General features: G+C 55.3%; 1 protein-coding gene across 4 annotated transcripts in view; it reads left to right on the plus strand.

The window, feature by feature from the left end:
- Positions 1-13,056: 13,056 nt before the first annotated feature.
- CAMSAP1 (calmodulin regulated spectrin associated protein 1) overlaps positions 13,057-15,485 on the plus strand; it is a 46,255-nt gene continuing 43,826 nt past the window's right edge. For all 4 annotated transcript variants that reach the window (XM_027966197.3, XM_027966198.3, XM_027966199.3 and 1 more), the window contains exons 1-2: positions 13,057-13,292; positions 13,460-13,619. In XM_027966197.3, the coding sequence (XP_027821998.1) occupies positions 13,460-13,619 (160 nt within the window). In that variant the 5' untranslated portion in view covers positions 13,057-13,292. The remainder of the gene's footprint in view (positions 13,293-13,459; positions 13,620-15,485) is intronic.

Raw genomic sequence — 15,485 nt, forward strand, 5'->3', positions numbered from 1 at the left:
GGACTGAGATCCAACATGCTGAGGAGCCACTAAGGCTGTGTGCGGAGGCTACTGAAGCCCGGACACCACAACTAGGGTCTGCAGACGCCATACTGGAAGACCCAACGTGCTGCAACCAAGCCCCACGGCAGCCAAATTAATAGCTTTCAGAAAAAATCTGGAAAGAACCCAGTTGGGCTCTCCCGGGTCTCACATGAAGTCTTCACTCTTCCTTCATGTTTGTCCGTGGGTTTCAGATTTCCCACCTGGGCTTGTGGTGCTGTTATAATCAAAATGGTTTATTAAGCCCAGCTTGCATGTTTCCTCGTAGAGGACTAGCAGGTGGTACATACCTGTGTGCCGTGTGCTAGGTTGCTCCAGGTGTGTCTGACTCCGTGACTCCATGAACGGTAGTCCTCCCAGCTCCTCTGTTCATGGGATTCTCCTGGCAAGAAGACTGGAGTGGGCTGGCAAGCCCTCCTCCAGGGAGTCCTCCCCATCCAGGGATCGAACCTTGGTCTCTTATGCCTCCTGCTTTGGCAGGCATGTTCTTTACCACCAGCATTACCTGGAAGCCCTGATACATTTCTAAGAGCGATATTTTAATACCGTCAAATGGGGGTGTTGTGGTTTTGTCTCTGCAAGTTTAGATGTGGAAGTAGTGAGACTGAGGGGCATTCATCATGGGCAGAAAAATGGCCTGAACCAGAAGGGGCTTCTGGGGTGCTGCAGCTCACCCACCACGCTGGAGACCCCACCTCGGCTCCTGGGACCCTGTTCAGAGGCTGTAGGGGAATCCTCGTGCAGCGTCCACTCGGGAGAGTGGACTCAGGAGAGTGGGCTCAGGGTGAGCGGCCCTCTGTCCCTGGGGGCACCTGCAGGATATGATGTGACCCAGGGTTCCTAAGCCAGCCAGGCATTTGGGACCCACATCCCCCACTAGGCCTGGTTGGGGGGAGGGGTGCTCTGTGACAAAGGTGTTGAATCGCCAATGAACTAACGCAGTTATTTTAAAAAGCTCACCTCAGGGCTTCCTTGGCCCAGGGATAAGCCGATGCAGGAGGCTGAGCTCAGTCCCTGGTCTGGGAAGATCACACATGCCGCAGGGCAACAAAGCCCTGCGCCACAAGTACTGGGCCTGTGCTCCGGAGCCCGGGAGCCCAGAGTCCTGAGCCCAGAGCTCCAGCTACTGAAGCCGAGCGCCCAAGAGCCCATGCCCTGCACCAAGAGAGGCCACCCAGTGAGAAGCCCCTGCCTCGCCACTGGAGAGAAGCCGCGCAGCAGTGAAGACCCAGCGCAGCCAAAAATGAATGAGTAAATAAAATTAACGGCTCAGTGAGTTAAGAAGTTCAGATGGCTCCGCAGGACGCATGGCAAGCAGTCCTGCCCAAGTGTTTGGGATTGCAGGGCAGCAGAGTGTGAAGGACTCAGGGGTGGTGGGGAGAGCGTGTGCTCAGAGGCCAGTGTCGCAGGAAGTGCTGGCCCTGGCCGGAGACATGGACCCCATCACTGGGCTTGGGGGTGACGGAGGCTCGATCCATCCAAGGCGTCCCCACTGCCCCTTCCCAGTCCTGCCACGAGGGCTGGCACCCGGGGCCCATGCTCTGCTGACCAGTGGGGAAGCAGCGTCCATGCACGTCACAGCTCGATTGCATCGCAGCCTGGTGGTGGTGCCGGATGGGAGCGTCTGGGCAGCGCGAGGATGGGGTGGGCTGGGGGCAGCTCTGGTGGTCTCAGAGGAGCCAGGGCAGCGTGTGTAGCCTGGGGTGTGTCCTGGGCTCACCTGTCCCCAGGAGGTGGACAAGGGGACAGCAAAGGGCAGAGTCAGGGTGGACAGGCTAATCCCAAGAGGGGACCTGGAGGACAAGGAGCAGATGGCTTCTCCCAGGGGAGCAGGGGCGACGGCATGTGGCGATGGTTTCGGTCCTTCTCAGCCCAAACCTCCCGACAGGCTCTCCCTGCCTCTCTCGCGAGGGGGAGATTAACTGTTAATTAATCTAGCTTAAATTGAATTAGCACTTCTCCCTGGGGGAGTGTCTGTGAATGGAGGGTCAGGAGGCTGGGCGTCTCCGGCTGAGTGCTGGGGTGTGCGGTGTTTGCTGGGTGGCCAGGTCCCGGTCAGCCACGGTTGTCACTCGAGTGTCCCCAGGACTCTCCCAGAGGTTGACTAGCTGTGGGATCCTCAGGTCCAGTTAGTGCGTGGATGGGACCCCGTGGCAGCACCCCCCATGCTGGGTCTGTGCCCCCTCACTCTCCTAGGGGGCTCCCCCTGCAGTCGTGGTTTGTGCCCAGCTGCCCACTAGCCACGGTGAGCAGGCCATCCTGCCAGTCCTGCCCAGAGGTTCCCATGAGCGCTAAATGGAAGGTCCGGCAGTGAAGCCCTGGGGCAGGTGGCCCGCGGGGGCTGCGGCCGTCAGCTGGGGAGATCAGGTGCATGCAACAGTGTCCCAGCAGGGAGCGGCACGCTCCAGGCCAGCAAAAGTGTGGACAGGACCGAGTACTTGGCACGGAGCGGGTGGGCAGAGAGCTTGGCAGAGCTGGCCTTGGGGCTCCCTCCAGCCTTGAGGGGTTCTCTCAAGAGCAGGGGAGCCCAGAAGCTGGGCTGGGGCTGGTGGGGCTGGTCTTGAAGCTATGGCTGCACAGCTGGGCCCTGGTCTTGCTTTGTTCTTTTCATTAATAGATGTTATTTTTTGGTGGTGTTGTGCTTGTGTGCTAAGTCGTTTCAGCCGTGTCCAACTCTTTGTGACCCCACGGACTGTAGCCCGCCAGGCTCCTCTGTCCATGGGATTCTCCAGGCAAGAATGCTGGAGTGGGTGGCCATTCCCCTCTCCAGGGCCATTCCCGACCCAGGGATCGAACCCAGGTCTCCTGTTTTGCAGGCAGATTCTTTACCACTGAGCCACCTGGGAAGCCCACATGTGGTTTCAGGTTCACAGAATATTGAGGGGAAGTACAGTGTTCTCACGACCCGCCCCCGGCAACCAGTGTCTCCTTTTAACACCCTTTTAACATCTCACTGTAGTGCAGTGCGTATGTTCCAGCTGAAGCCCTGCTAGCGCGTTGTTATTAACTAAACCCCACCGTTCTGGTAGGATTCACTCTCAGTGGTGCACTTTCAATGGTTTTGACAAATACATAACGACATGTACCCAGGCTTCCCCGGTGGCTCAGTGGTAAAGAACCTGCCTACAGAGCAGAAGACATGGGGAACGCGGGTTCAGTCTCTGGGTCGGGAAGATTCCCTGGAAGAGGAAATGGCAGCCCACTCCAGTATTCTTGCCTGGGAAATTCCACTGACAGAGGAGCCTGGCGGGCTGCAGTCCATGGTGTTGCAAAGAGTCGGACACGACTGAGCAGGCACACAGTGCAATCTACTATTATAATATCGCACAGAGGGACTTCGCTGGTGGCTCAGAATCTGCCTACCAAGGCAGGGGACAAGGGTTCGATCCCTGACTTAGGAAGATCGCACATGCCGAGGAGCAGCTAAGTCCAAGCGCCACAGCTACTGAGCCTGTGTGCTAGAGCCCATGAGCGAGCTAGCAACTACTGAAGCCCGTGTGCCTGGAGTGCAATGAGAGGCCACCGCAATGAGAAGTCCGCACACGGAGACTAGACAGTAGCCCCCCCGCTCGCCACGGCCAGAAAGAAAGCCCACGCGCAGCAGTGAAGACCCAGTGCAGCCGGAAGTAAATCAACACGGTTAAAAAAATCGCACCGCACGGAGCAGCTTCACTGCCCTAAACATCCCGTGCGCTCCCCCAGTTCACGCCTCCCTCCCTCCTCCTGGCAACCGCCAGTTTTTCACCTGTCTCCACAGTTTTCCAGAGTGTCACGTAGTTGGAAAGTGTAGCCTTTCCAGACTGGCTCCTCCCACTGACCCATGTGCGTTGCAGTCTCCTCCGTGTCTTTTCGTGGCTCGATACCTCATTTCTTTTCAGTGCTGAATAATAGGCCACTGTCTGGGTGGATCGGTTTATTCATTTACCTCCTGAAAAGGGCCTCTTGGTTGCTCCCAAGTCTTATCAGTTAAGAATAAGCCTGCTACAAACATCCATGTGCGGGTTTTGTGTGGACAGGAGTTTCCAGCTCTTTTGGGTAAATAGCTAGGAGCACGCTTGCTGAATCTGTGTCATTTTCATTAATCGGGAGTGGGGGGTGGGGCGATGGGTGTTGTTTGGGCACTGATGGAGACGGAAGGGGCAGGCCACCTCCAAGCTACCCTGCCCTCAGCATCCTGGTCTGAGAGATTGGGGGCACCTCTGTCCCCCAGCTTTGGCCCCCCCTTCCCAGCTGATGCCCGGTCTCTTCTCCCTGGAGCGCTGCTGGGAGGGGCAGTGGGCAGGCCACATCTTGGCATAGGTGCTCTCCACTAAGGACACTGTCGGTGCGATGTGGGGTGTGTGTCAGTCTTCACGGGGCTCAGGAAGCCCTGAGCACCTGTCCACACCCCCAGCACTGCCCTGGGAGCCGTCTGGTCTAGGCAGGAGTGTCGGGGGCCAGGTGTCTCCGTCAGAAGGACCCTGGCGCAGGTGGCATCTCTCACACGAGCTGACTCATGGGGGAGGCCCCCCCCCCCACATCCCACTGAGAAAGTCTCGATGCTTCCTGCCCACAGCAGCCGGACCTCCTCGAACCTGTCACCACACCTCGAGATCAGAGTGTGAACGAGGTTCAGTTACATCATGACATTCACCCACAGATGGCCGGAGGGGCCACCCCTGTGACGGCGCCCACCCGGCCTGAGGACCACCTGCACGGGACATGTGACTTGATCTTTAGTTTTCCATCCTGTCAATCAGATTCCATTGCACCATAAGGACGTTTGGGCAACAGGACAGGGTACTCACGCCGTCGCTGCCTCAAGGACTCTAGGGGGAGCGGCTGCTGCTCCTGTCCCAGGAACAAAGGGTTTTCCCCTTTTCTGTCGGAAGCGTTTTCCAGTGAGTTAAAGATGCCGGATGAGATAGGATGCCCTCAGCAGCCGCTCTGGAGTCCAGATTCTGCCACTTTGGAACCGGCCTCCTGAACACAAGGCCATGGGCTCCTGAGCCAAGTGCATCGCCGCCCTTCACGCAGGCTCCAGGGTTCCGGCTGCCCTGCAGACCATCTGGGCTCTAGGTGCTGTTAATATTCTCGTTTTTTGTTCCACGTTTTAGGTTTGTGCCAAGAAGATAATTTCTTTAACAATGAAGGATGTTTAAAATTCCCTTCCTTTTTAATGGAAGTAAGGCTTACACTCAGGACATGGTGTGTGGCACCCACATGTACACCACGCCGACGGATGGCCTGGGGCTTTCACCCGGATTGTCAAGTGGGACAGACCTGCCCCCACTTGCAAGCACAGCCCCTGAGCCGGCCCACTGAGTAAACAGACAGTGAAGCAGCAACAGGAAGAGACAGACGTTTCTGTCTCCATGAAGAAAGTCCCAGTACCTGGAAAGGAATGTGTTGGTCCCCCCTGTGAGTGGGGGGTAGTCAGGAAACAGTGAGGAAGCTGTGCTTTTGAGCTCAAGTACGATACAATGAAGACGGTGAGAACTCGCTTCTATGATGTGTCTCTGCTTGTGGCTGTGCCGGGTCTTCATTGCGCGCAGGCTTGTCTCTGGTTGCGGCAAGCCGGGGCTGCTCTCTTGCTTTGCTGTACGGGCTTCTCACGCATTGACTTCTCTGGCTGCGGAGCCCAGGCTGAGTAGTTGTGGTTCGCAGGCTTAGCTGCATCGCAACGTGTGGGATCTTCCCGGGCCAGGGATCGTACCATGTCGCCTGTATCGCCAGGCAGGTTCTTGGCCACTGAACCACCAGGGAAGCCCTCTGCTGAGTCCTGATTCCCACATCATAAAAGCCACTCTCTCAAAGTGCACAGTACAGTGGTTTTTAGTGAGTGACCATCAGCACTTCCAGCACATTCTTAGTGAAAGTCACTCAGTCGTGTCTGACTCTTTGCGACTCCCTGGACTGCCAAGCTTCTCTGTTTATGGAATTCTCCAGGCAAGAGTGCTGGAGTGGGTTGCCGTTTCCTCCTTCGGATGATCTTCCCAACCCAGGGATGGAGCCCAGGTCTCCCACATTGCAGGTGGATTCTTTACCGTCTGAGCCACCAGGGAAGCCCATAGTCCCCCAGCACATTCTCATCACCCCCGAAACCCACCCGCACCCACTGACTGTCACTTGCCCCTGCCCATCCAGCCCCTGCACGCTGCACTGTCTCTGGGTCTGCCAGATCCGGACATTTCACATCAAAGGAATTGATGCTGAAAGCTTGGCCTCCGGGCACTGGTGCCAAATTGAACCTCAGAGACAGTTTGGGGCAAAGCAGAAAAGAAGAGCTTTACTGATTTGCCAGGCAAAGGGGGCCACAGCAGGCTCATGCCCCTCGAAACTGTGTACCCCAACCTGGGGTTTCATGGCAGTGGCTCAAGGGGAGGGGGTGCTGATATTGATCAGGGTGTGCAGGGCCTTCATTCCCTGAGTCTGGCCCCGGGTGATCTCCTTCGGAGCTTCTGTGGTTATCAACTCATGACCTCTCTCTGGAATGAGGAAGGCTTCATCGGGCAGTTAACATGGCCTGTCTGTTGAGGGTTTTCTGCAGGAGGGCTGAAGGGCACTGTTGAGTATGTCCCTTGAGGCAGAACCAGGACTCTGCCCTGAGGCTGCATTCCCTCCCTTCCTTGTCCTTTGGCGCTCAGGGAAGGTTCTGGAGGCTGAAGCTTATTCCCTGCCAACAAGAAATGGGGACACAGAAAAGCTCCTATGCCCAGGAGCCCCCCAGGGTCCTCTCGGTTTCAGAATCACACAATCTAGGGCCTCTCATGTCTGGCTTCTCTCACTCAACATCGTGTTCTCGAGGTTCATCTGCGTTGCAAGGCCTGTCAGAGCCTTTTATGGCTGAGTGATATTCCATCGTGTGGATGTACTGTGCTTACCCACAACCACCCACTGGGGGGCATCTAAGCTGTTTCCTCCTTTTGGCTACTGGGAACACAGCTGCTCTGAGCAGGTATGTGTGTGGCATGTGGTCTGTAGGGCTCTGAAGCTGGGGTGTCTCTCCAGGCTCCCTGGCCCCCGCCAGCTACAGGTAACCTGCCACTAACCTTTTCTGTACCAAGTACCCAGTGGGTAATCGGAGGGAGCCCATGGGCCCCTTCTGAGAAAACCCCTTCCAGCACATACTGTGAGATGAAAACGGAAATCAGCTGTCTTCAAACACGACTATTTAAATGTTTTTAAATCATGGTAGAGTCATATGTGTGCTTCTTTATCCGTGCCTTAAACGAGCAACTCTGGCCGTGGTCCTGCGGATCAGTGGTGAGCAGTGGCTGCCCCAGGACATCCATGGCTGCCTTCTCTGTGTTGGCACTTCCAGCTGGCAGTCAGCTTCCAGCTAACGTCTAGGCTTATTTGGGCAGGGCTGGCCTGCCTGTTCTTTGGGGGCTACGGAAGCCCTGTGACCTGTGTGAAGCCAGCAGGTAGCTGTCAAGATCCTACATGCTCCACATGGTGCTTGATTCCACAAGACTTCGTCCCTGTTGACATTGTGGTAATCTAACCAAAATCCGTTAGAATTCATGGAATGGAGACTAAAAATAGAGACGGCATTATTTTATTTCGGTAAAGAAGAGGCAGCTGCCAAGTCAATAAAAAGGTTAACTCTGCCTTTTCTTCAGACTGAGTTCTCAGGGGCTCAGCATAACGTGGTCACGACCATCGCCTGGCCATTGTCTTAGGTCCTAGTTCCAGATGGTCAGGCTGACACTTGGTTTCCTACTCTGCGCTCTGTATTTCCCCGAATATAGCTGACATTTCACTCGGAGTGTGCATTGGGATGACTTGGGGGGCGCACCAAGAGAATCAGTGTTAATAAGGAAAAATGAGGGGAGCTTGGGACTTGTGAGCGCCTTGGGGGAAAAGTAGGCAAAGAAACAGAAGCGAGCAGGCATAACCCCCAAGGGTGGTCATTTCTGTTCCTGAGGGTGTGGGAGGGCCTTTGGGTCAACTGGGGTGGTGGGGGAAGAAGCTTCAGAAGCAGAGTTTGGGAGGAGGTTGGTCCAGTACTCTTGCCTGGAAAATGCCATGGACAGAGAACCCTTGTAGGCTACAGTCCATGGGGTGGCAAAGACTCAGACACGACTAAGCGACTTCACTTCCCTTCATTTCAGGTCAGGGCTGCTAGCCTGAGGCACCCGGTGCTGCAGGGAGTTTCCACCTTTCTTTCCAGGCTGGACTCTGAAGGACCAGGTGCGGCCCTGTGTCCTCAAGCTCTGAGCTGGTGGGTTTAGAGCAGAAAGGAAAACAATAGGAAAAAAACCCAACAAAGCTAGAGATCAGTATTTTCAAAAGTAAAATCAACAAGACTTGTGCTAGACTAACCAAAAAAAAAAAAAAAGAGGACTCAAATCAACAAAGGCATAAGTGAAACAAGAGACATTACAACAGATACCACAGAAATACAGAGACTTGTAAGAGACTACTATAAACACGCTCCCACAGGCTAAATAGCCTAGAGCTTAAATTCCCAGAAACATACAGCATGCCAAGACTGAATCACGAAGAAAGAGAAAAGCTAACTAGACCAATAACGACTAAAGAGATTGAGTCATCAAAAGTTTCCCACAGGACTTCCCTGGTGGTCCAGTGGCTAAGAATCTGCCTGCCAATGCAGGGGGACACGGGTTCGATCCCTGGTCCAGGGGGATCCCACATACCTCAGGGCAACTAAGCTTGCATGCCACAGCTACTGAGCCTGAGGGCTCTAGAGCTCGAGGTCCACAAGAGAAGCCACCACAGTGAGAAGCCGGTGCACCGCTGGAGAGCAGCCCCCGCTTGCTGCAACTAGAGAAAGCCTGTGCAGGGACAAAGCCCCTGTACAGCCAATAAATAAGTAAACAAAAATTTAAAAAGTCTCCCAACAAAGAAAAGCCCAGTCCCAGACGGTTTCACTGGTGAATTCTACCAAGCCTTTAAAGAAGAATCAGTGCCAATCCTTTCCAAATTCCTCCAAAAACTTTTAGAGGGGTGAATTCTCTCATGTTCATTTCACAAGGCCAGCATTATTATTATCTTGATAACAAAGCTGAATAAGGGCACTGCAAGAAAAGAAAACTATAGACTTATATCCGTGAAGAATATGGATATAGAGATTCTCAACAGGGGACTAACAATAGCACATTAAAGGATCATACACCATAATCAAGTGGGATTCATCCCTGGGATGCAGCATGGCTCAAAATATGTAAATCACGAAACGTGATAAAACGCATTAATAGTAAAAGGTAAAATTACATGAGTATCTCCATACATGCACACAAAAAAAGCATTTGACAAAATTCAACATACTTTTATGTCAAAGTCTCCACAAATTTGGTATAGAAGGAATTTAAGTTAACATAATACAGGGCGTATATGACAATCACAGGTACATCATAGTGGTGAAAGGCTGAGAGCTTTCCTGCCTTTTTTTTTAAGAAAGTCTTTATTTTGTTTTGGTGGTTCAGCATGTGGGATCTGTTTCCCAGTCAGGGATGGAACCTGCACAAACCCCCGCAACAGGGGAAGAGCAGAGTTGCAACCACTGACTGCCAAGGATGTCCCTCCTTTTAGGATCACAAACAACGGACTCATCCTCTGCTGCCTCCTCCTCCTGTTGCCATCAATCTTTCCCAGCATCGGGGTCTTTTCTAATGAGTCAGCTCTTTGGATCAGGTGGCCAGAGTACTGGAGCTTCAGCTTCAGCATCAGAAAGGATGAGATGATTAGATGGCATCACGGGCTCTTTGGACATGAATTTGAGTAAACTTCAGGAGATAGTGAAGGACAGAGGAGCCTGACGTGCTGCAGTCCATGGGCATGCAGAGTCGGACACGACTTAGCGACGTGATCCAGCAATCTCACTTCTGGGCACATATCTGAAGGACACGAAATCACTGTCTCAAACAGATATATGCCCCCTTCAAGTTCATTGCAGCAGCATTCAAAATATCTAAGACACGAAAACAACCTAAGCATGGGGGAATAGAGGAAATGTAGTATATGACAAAGTGTATGAATATCACCATAAAAACGAGGAAATCCTGCCATTTATGACAACATGAACTTACGTTGAGGGTATCATGCTAAAGAAACATAAGCCAGACAGACGGACAAGAACTGCATGATCTCACTTATACGTGGAATCTAAAAAAATTAAACTCATAAAGAGTGTATTGGTGATTGGCAGAGGCTAGGGAGTGGGGGAAATGGGGAGATTTTGGTCAAAATATAGAAAAGCATAGTTACAAGATGAATACATCTGGGGTGTGTGGTGTACAGCACGCTGACAAGTTAACAATACTGCATCACATACCTGGAAGTTGCTAGGACAGCAAATTGCCCATGTTCTCACCACACACACACACAACTAGGGGACCCGATGGGCGTGTCAGGCAACCTTATGATGGCCATCATCTCACAGTATATACCTATACACAGGACAAATTATCACACTGCATGCCTTAAACTAACTCAATATCATGTCATTTATCTCAATAACCCTCCACAAAATAATTTGCTAAACTTGAAAAAAAAATTATACACTTTGACCAAGAGGGATCTGAGGCTGGTTCAGTATCCAAAAGTTATTAACGTAAAGTACTACATTAACAGAATGAGTAAAAATACCACACGATCATCTCCATAGCAAGATGGAGATCACACACCACACACACACCCCAAGCATTTGCTGAAATCCAACAACCTTTCAAGATAAAAACACCCAACAAAACCGGAATAGAAGGGAACTTTCTCAACCTGATAAATACAACGCCCCCCCCCCCCACCAGTTAACATCATACATACCCTGTGGTCAAAGAGTAGATGCTTCTCTCTTAAGAGCAGAACAAGTCAAAGATATCTGCTCTGCTACTTAAAAACATTTTTATTTTGGGGGATATACCATGTGGCATTTAGGATCATAGTTCCTGACCAGGGATTGAACCCAAGCCCCTTACGTTGGCAGAGTGGAGTCTTAAGCCACTAGACCACCAGGGAAGTCCCTGCTCTGCTGCTTCTATTTAATGTTGTGTTGGAGGTTCTGGCCTGGGTGAGAAGAAATGAAAGGCATCGAGACTGAAAAGGAAGAAGAACAACTAACTCTATTCCCAGAGGTCCAGCATCTCATATACAGAAAATCCTAATGAATCCTCCAAAAGACCGTTATAACTAGTTAGGTTGCAGGAAACAAAGTCAAGGTCAATGAAACCGCCCAGAGTCACCCTCTATCCCTGCTCTTTCTATGAACTCACACCCCAGCCGTCAGGGGATGGTCTCCCTGCTTCCTTCCTGTCCTTCCTACCACCTACTCTTCACCCAGCAACCGGAACGACCCTTCTAAAGAGTCAGTCACATCCTTCCTCCCCATGTTCAAAGTCCCTCCATGGACTCTCCAGGTGGCCCTAGTGGTAAAGAACCTGGCTACCAATGCAGGAATCCGAAGAGACGGTCAAGCCCTGGGTCAGGAAGATCCCCTGGAGGAGGGCATGGCAACCCACTTCAGTCTTCTTGCCTGGAGAATCGTACGCACAGAGGGGCCTGGCGGGCTGCAGTCCACGGGGTTGTAGAGTCGGACACGACTGGGCGCACTCGGCTTCCCATCTCAGAGAACGGGCTCAGGGCTCTTCCTGTGCAGAATCTGCACCACCCCTCCCCCACACCTCTTTCCCACCAGTGTCCCTGGGTTCAGCCCCTCCCCTTTTCTTCCATACCAGGCACTCCTGTCGGAGGGTCTCTGCACCTGCTGCCCCCTGCCCAGCTGCCTGGGTACGCTCCTGCTCGTCCTTCAGTTCCTGCAGGTCTTTGCTCAAATGCCCGCTTGCAGCTTACCTCGCCTCCGCACCCCCAGATTCATCTACCCTTCCACCTCCTCGAGTCCCATACATGCAGGCACATTCTTTCAGCTTCCTGGAGGCTGAGAGAGGGGCAGGGATTTGTGTTTTGTTCCCTGCTGTGAGCCAGCGTGAGGCTTCTGCCTGCACAGGACTGTTTGTGGCTGGATCCTGGAGCCTGACAGTCACTTGACTACCTGGGTCTTCTCTGGCTTAGGACGCTGGGTGAAGTGGAGGCTGGGAGCCGTGGTGACCTTCCTCCTGGGCCCCTTACTCATAGGAAACTGTCTCTTTTCTGCTGTCCTCCAGGCCTTGGGCTCCGGAAGGCTGGTGTTTGGCAGAGAAACCAGCAGCCCTTTCTTAGGGCTTTCTAAAGTGTTAGGCGGTGGTCCTTAGCTGAGCATCACTTACACAGGAGGTCTGGCCATGTTATTAGCCCAACACAGGCCCTTCGGTGGTGACTTCGTTAGGACGGAGCCAGCCCCTTTTGGAAGACGTGCCTGAGGCCCGTCGCCAAGGCAACACTCGTGGGTGAGGACCGTGCAGTTTGCCTCAGGTGTCCGGACGCCCACTTTCCCCGGACTCCATGGCTAGTGCCCACGTGGGGCGCTCCCAGGCACGGGTGGTCCAGGCAGGCTCCAGAAGCTGCAGAGGGAGGGGGTTTCCCTGGCTGCCAAGGCCGCGGGGTGGGGGTGGGGAGTGTATATTCCAGAGGCGGCTCTCTCGGCGTGGGGTCCCCGAGCTCCCAGCACCCTGAGGTAGGAGGCGCCCTCAGGCTCTCTGGGTTACTTGACTGGAGGTTGGTTCTCTGGGTACCGAGGTCCGCTATGGGGGGAAGGCGGCTCCCCGCGCTGCGATACCAGAGTGTGGGGGGGAACCCCGGGGCTGCTCTGGGGCGCTGGACCGCAGGCGCCGAGCACTTCCCCAGGTCGCCGTTAGCTCCACAGGAGCTCCGCCTGTCGGGCGGCGGCTGGGGTCCAGCGGCTCGGACGACCCAGCGCCGGGGAAGGGGGAGGCGCGGCACAGACAAAGAGATGCTGAGGGACCCGCCGGGGCCTGTCCGCCCGCGCGCTCGGGTGCGCGACCCCGCGCCCGCGAGAAAGGGCGGGGCCTCGGGCGGCACCCACTGCGCCTGCGCGGAGGGGCGGGGCGAGCGCGAGCCGGCGCCCGCTGCGCCTGCGCAAAGGAGCGGGGAGAGTGCGGGTCGGCGGCCGCGCCCACTGCGCCTGCGCCGGCCTCGGCGGGGTGTGTGTGTGGTGTGCGCGCGCTCCCGCCGGTGGGCCGCCTCCTCAGCCGCCGCCGCCGCCGCCCCCGGGTCCGCGCACGCGCCCCCCGCCCCGGCCCGAGGCCTCGGCCCGCTCCCCCTGCTCCGCGCCCCGGCCCCGCGGGCCCCGGCTCGGCCGCGCAGCATGCAGCAGCAGCACCCGCGGCGGCGGCGACGGCGGCGGCTCTGAGGTGAGACGGCGGGGGCGCGGGCCGGGGCGGCGAGCCGGGGGGCACGGGGCGCGCGGGCGGCCGGTGACCAGCGGCCCCACGCGGGTCCCGGACGCGGCGAGGGGCGCGGCGCCTTTGTCCCGCGCGGCCCTGCGCGTCCCGCGCTGCAGCGGCCCTTTTGTGTGCAGATGGTGGACGCGGGCGGTTGCCCGGCCGGGGAGGGCTGGAGGAGGATGGAGGCCGCGCCCGACGGCGCCGTGGACATCGTGCCGCTGGACCGCTACGACCCGGCGCGGGCCAAGATCGCCGCCAACCTGCAGTGGATCTGCGCCAAGGCCTACGGCCGAGGTGGGCCGGGCGCGGGGGAGGGGCCGTGCCGGCCTTTGTGCGGTGTCCCCGCGCGCGGGGTTGGGGGTCGCCGGTCCCGCAGGTGCGGCGAGGGTCGGCACGCCCCTGCACCCCGCGGGCCGAACGCTGTCCTGTGCGGGCGGGAGTCCCGGGCCGAAATCCTTGTGACCCCTGCCCTTTTCCAGTGTGTCCGAATCCCAGGTGTGGGATTCCGTAACGAGCATTCGTTTCGGATGGATCGGGCTTCATCCGAGTTGCTCCCTTCGGTTAATTCCAGTTTTGAAGAACTGGGTAACCTTGTTACTGGTTAGGCCTTAAATATGCTTAGTGGATTTAAGACGCTCCTATTCTTCCAGCTCTCGCGGTTTTACAGGCCCGGTGGTTCTCCTGATTATTGCCTTGGCTCCGAAGGCTTTCTTTGATTAATTTCAGGTGCTTTGTTTCAGGTGCAAAATCGAGAGGGAGTTCTGTGTCATCTTTCTTTTCATTTGAAGCGTTTGTTTGAAAATTGCCTTTGTTCTGGGGAAAACGGTTCTTGTTTGTGGAGTGAGACAGAATCGGAGAGAGAGCTCTTTTCAAAAAAACGAGTCTGGTTGACCGGTTTTGAAAACTTGCTGAACGGGGCGGTTCCCGGTGACAGGATCTCACCGGTTGGAGTGGCCTGTGCTGTGGATGGAGTCGGTCAGGAGCATAGACACGCCCTGGGGATTAAAGGCAGGGCCTCCTTTTAAGTTGGTTTATAGCTACAGAGAGAGCTTCTCTCCCCCCACCCCTACCCTTTATTTTGTGGTTTTCAGCTTTACAATTCTTTTTTATGCTTCCATCAAGCTTTACTCAGTTTCTGTATAGTAGGATGGGGAAACGGTGATTTTGGGGAAAATATGGAATTGGTAAAAAGCATGTATGCAGTTTTTGGGACTTTCCCGGCAGTTCCTGGTGGTTCAAACAGTAAAGCGTCTGTCTACAATGCGGGAGACCTGGGTCCGATCCCTGGGTCGGGAAGATCCGCTGGAGAAGGAAATGGCAATCCACTCCAGGGCCATTGCCTGGAAAATCCCATGGACAGGGGAGCCTGGTAGGCTATAGTCCAAGGGATCGCAAAGAGTCGGACACAACTGAGCGACTTCACTTTCTCACTTTTGCAGTCCAGTGGTTAAGGCCCTCTACTTCCAATGTAGGCAGCATGAGTTCAGTTCCTGGTTGGGGAACTAAGATCCTGCATGCTTTGGAGCAGCCAGGAAAAAAAAAAAGAAGCCTGTATGGAGTTTTAGAGTATGGGGTGAGGAATGGTCATCCTAGAGCGGCTACTCCGGTGTCCAGCCGTCAGCTTAAGGAGAAGGACGTGGCTGTTGAACTTTGCAGGGTTCGGGTCCCCAGTCCGTGGCCTCCCCTTACACCTGCCTCATGTCTTGCGTTGACTGTTGGTTTGCTTTTCTTCGTTCGTGCACCACGTATTTTCACACCACTGAGCTCTGCTGGTTTAGTTCTGCCTGTCACAGGGACTGCTTTATCCGCATCAGGGTCTTGGATTCCCCCTCGCGTGCTCCCGTGCCCCCCTCCTCGCGTGCTCCCGTGCCCCCCTCCTCGCGTGCTCCCGTGCCCCCCCTCGCGTGCTCCCGTGCCCCCCTCCTCGCGTGCTCCCGTGCCCCCCTCCTCGCGTGCTCCCGTGCCCCCCCTCGCGTGCTCCCGTGCCCCCCTTCTCGCGTGCTCCCGTGCCCCCCTCCTCGCGTGCTCCCGTGCCCCCCTCCTCGCTTTTCCAGCGCTGTGTAGTATTTCACAGGAAGCCTGTTCGCCGTTGCCGGGCGCTGGCTGGCTGGCCTCCAGTTCTGCGCTTCGGCACAGCGCGTTCTCCGGCGTGGCTCTTGG

The sequence above is a fragment of the Ovis aries genome, chromosome 3 (assembly GCF_016772045.2).
Source record: "Ovis aries strain OAR_USU_Benz2616 breed Rambouillet chromosome 3, ARS-UI_Ramb_v3.0, whole genome shotgun sequence".
Lineage (NCBI taxonomy): Eukaryota > Metazoa > Chordata > Mammalia > Artiodactyla > Bovidae > Ovis > Ovis aries.